Source organism: Apium graveolens, chromosome 8, assembly GCF_009905375.1.
Source record: "Apium graveolens cultivar Ventura chromosome 8, ASM990537v1, whole genome shotgun sequence".
Lineage (NCBI taxonomy): Eukaryota > Viridiplantae > Streptophyta > Magnoliopsida > Apiales > Apiaceae > Apium > Apium graveolens.
In genome coordinates, this window is record NC_133654.1 from 177589585 (window position 1) to 177591810 (window position 2226).

At 40.5% G+C, this 2226-nt stretch overlaps 1 protein-coding gene across 1 annotated transcript; it reads right to left on the reverse strand.

Moving 5' to 3' along the window:
• Nucleotides 1-733: 733 nt before the first annotated feature.
• LOC141680163 (uncharacterized) lies at nucleotides 734-1708 on the reverse strand. The gene is made up of 3 exons (XM_074486462.1): nucleotides 1603-1708; nucleotides 1191-1419; nucleotides 734-1103 (listed from the first exon to the last, which is right to left on the reverse strand). Exons 1-3 carry the CDS (start codon nucleotides 1706-1708, stop codon nucleotides 734-736), a joined length of 705 nt encoding a protein of 234 aa, XP_074342563.1.
• Between the last annotated feature and the right edge of the window lie 518 nt (nucleotides 1709-2226).

The following is a 2226-nucleotide window of genomic DNA, read 5'->3' on the forward strand; positions in this document are numbered from 1 at the left end:
TAGTCCCCGGGATGGGGTTAAAAAAATTTTAAATGAATAAAATTTTATAAGTACACATGGTTTGTGTAATTGTCCCCGGGATGGGGTTTAAAAAATTAAATGGATAAAATTTTATAAGTAAAAATGATTTGTTTAATTGTCCCGGGGATGGGGTTAAAAAATTTTAAATGGATAAAATTTTATAAGTACACATGGTTTGTGTAATTGTCCCCCGAATGGGGTTAAAAAATTTTAAATGGATAAAATTTTATAAGTACAAATGGTTTGGGTAATTGTCCCCGGGATGGGGTTAAAAAATTTAAAATGGATAAACTTTTATAAGTACGCATGGTTTGTGTAATTGTCCCCATGATGGGGTTAAAAAAATTTTAATGGATAAAATTTAATAAGTACACATGGTTTCTGTAATTTTCCCTGGGATGGGGTTAAAAAATTTTAAACGTGCGCTGTCAATAAATGTGTCTGTGAATCATACATTTGAGTGTGTGAATAGCAGACATAATCTAGTACATGAATTCATTCTAAGCTATAGAATGCTTAAAATATAGAATTTTCATTACAAAATAGAGATTAAGTATCGAATACATTCCATGGATGATAAATAGAGATTTAAATTTCTTATTTGTTCACCAAAAATCATGCGGTTATGTGCACCTTTTTACTGATAGAACTTTCTTAGGCGAGCTCAATGCCAAGTGTTCGGGACCTCAGTATCATTAAGATAGTTCAACTTTTAGGTTCTCGGGCGCAGCACCTCTTTGATTTTATATGGCCTTTCCCAGCTGGGTTGCAGCTTTCCCTGATTAGTTGGATCGGAGGCCTCTGTGTCCCAGAGAATGGGATCCTCCACTTCGTACTCTCGAATCTTGGCCTCCTTCCCGAAGTAAAGCGTTGTTTTCTCTTTATACCCTCCCATCTTCTTCACTGCCTGATCTCTCACTTCGTCTAGTAGCTCGAAGTTGGTTCTTAGGCCCTCAATGTTGGATACTTCATCAAAGTTGACAACCTTGTGAGAGGGGGATCCGGTTTCCACTGGTAATCTGGCCTCCGAACCGTATGCGAGCTTGAAGGGGATTTCCCAGGTGCTTGTCCTGGGGGTGGTTCTATACATCCACAAGACCTTTGGGAGTTCTTCTGGCCATGTCTTTTTTGATTCTTCGAGCCTCTTCTCCAATCCACGGAGGATTCACCTGTTTGTCACTTTGACTTGCCCATTTCCCTGCGGGTGGGCCATAAAAGATCTTTTGTGCTTAATGCCGAGTTCTTTGGGGTAAGCTTCGAATTCTGAACCCACAAACTGAGGACCATTGTCCGAGACCAACACAACAGGGATCCAGAACCACATAACAATAGCATCTATGAACTTGAAATTGAACTGACTTAGTTCAATTGCCCAATTGACAAGTCTTCCGGATGCATCTGGTTTATGGAGGATTTTTCAGAGTGGCTGATCCGTGATCACTCTGATTTCTCATCCTTGGAAGTATTGCCTGAGTTTCCTAATTGTGTGGCCAAGTGCTAAGGAAAACTTTTCCAAGTTTATGTACCGACTTTACGTGTCCTTGAGGACCTAGCTAATGTATTACACCATACTCTCGTTACCTTTTTCTTCTCGGATAAGAGCAGCAGAGATAGCCTTTGGTCCTGCAGCTATGTAGAATGATAGAGGTTCCTCGGTCTCTGCTTTGGACAGGATTGGAGGGTACATGAGGTGCTTCTTGTCTTTTTCGAAGGCTGTGTTGCAATCAGGAGTCCATTCTATCAGTTTTTTGTTCCGATCGCCTTTTAGCAATTTAAAGAAAGGTAAGCACCTTTCTGCAAGCTTCAGGGTGAACCTTCACAGGGTTGCGAGGCATCCGGCCAGCTTTCGAGTATCCTTCTGCGTTCTAGGAACTTCAATCTCCATTATTGCATTGATCTTCTCCAGATTTGCTTCAATTCCTCTCTCACTGATCAAGAATCCAAGAAACTTTCCGGTGGGGACTCCGAATGCACATTTCTCCGGGTTTAGCTTTATTTTATATTTTCTCAAGTTCTGGAAGCATTCTATGAGGTCTTTGATATGATCCGGAACAGTCCTTGACTTTGAGATCATGTCATCGACATAGGACTCCATGTTCCTTCCCCACTGATCTTTGAAGATAGTGTTCATCATCTTTTGGTAGGTTTCCCTGACGTTGATGAGTCCAAATGGCATTATAAGGAAAACATATACAACATGATGGG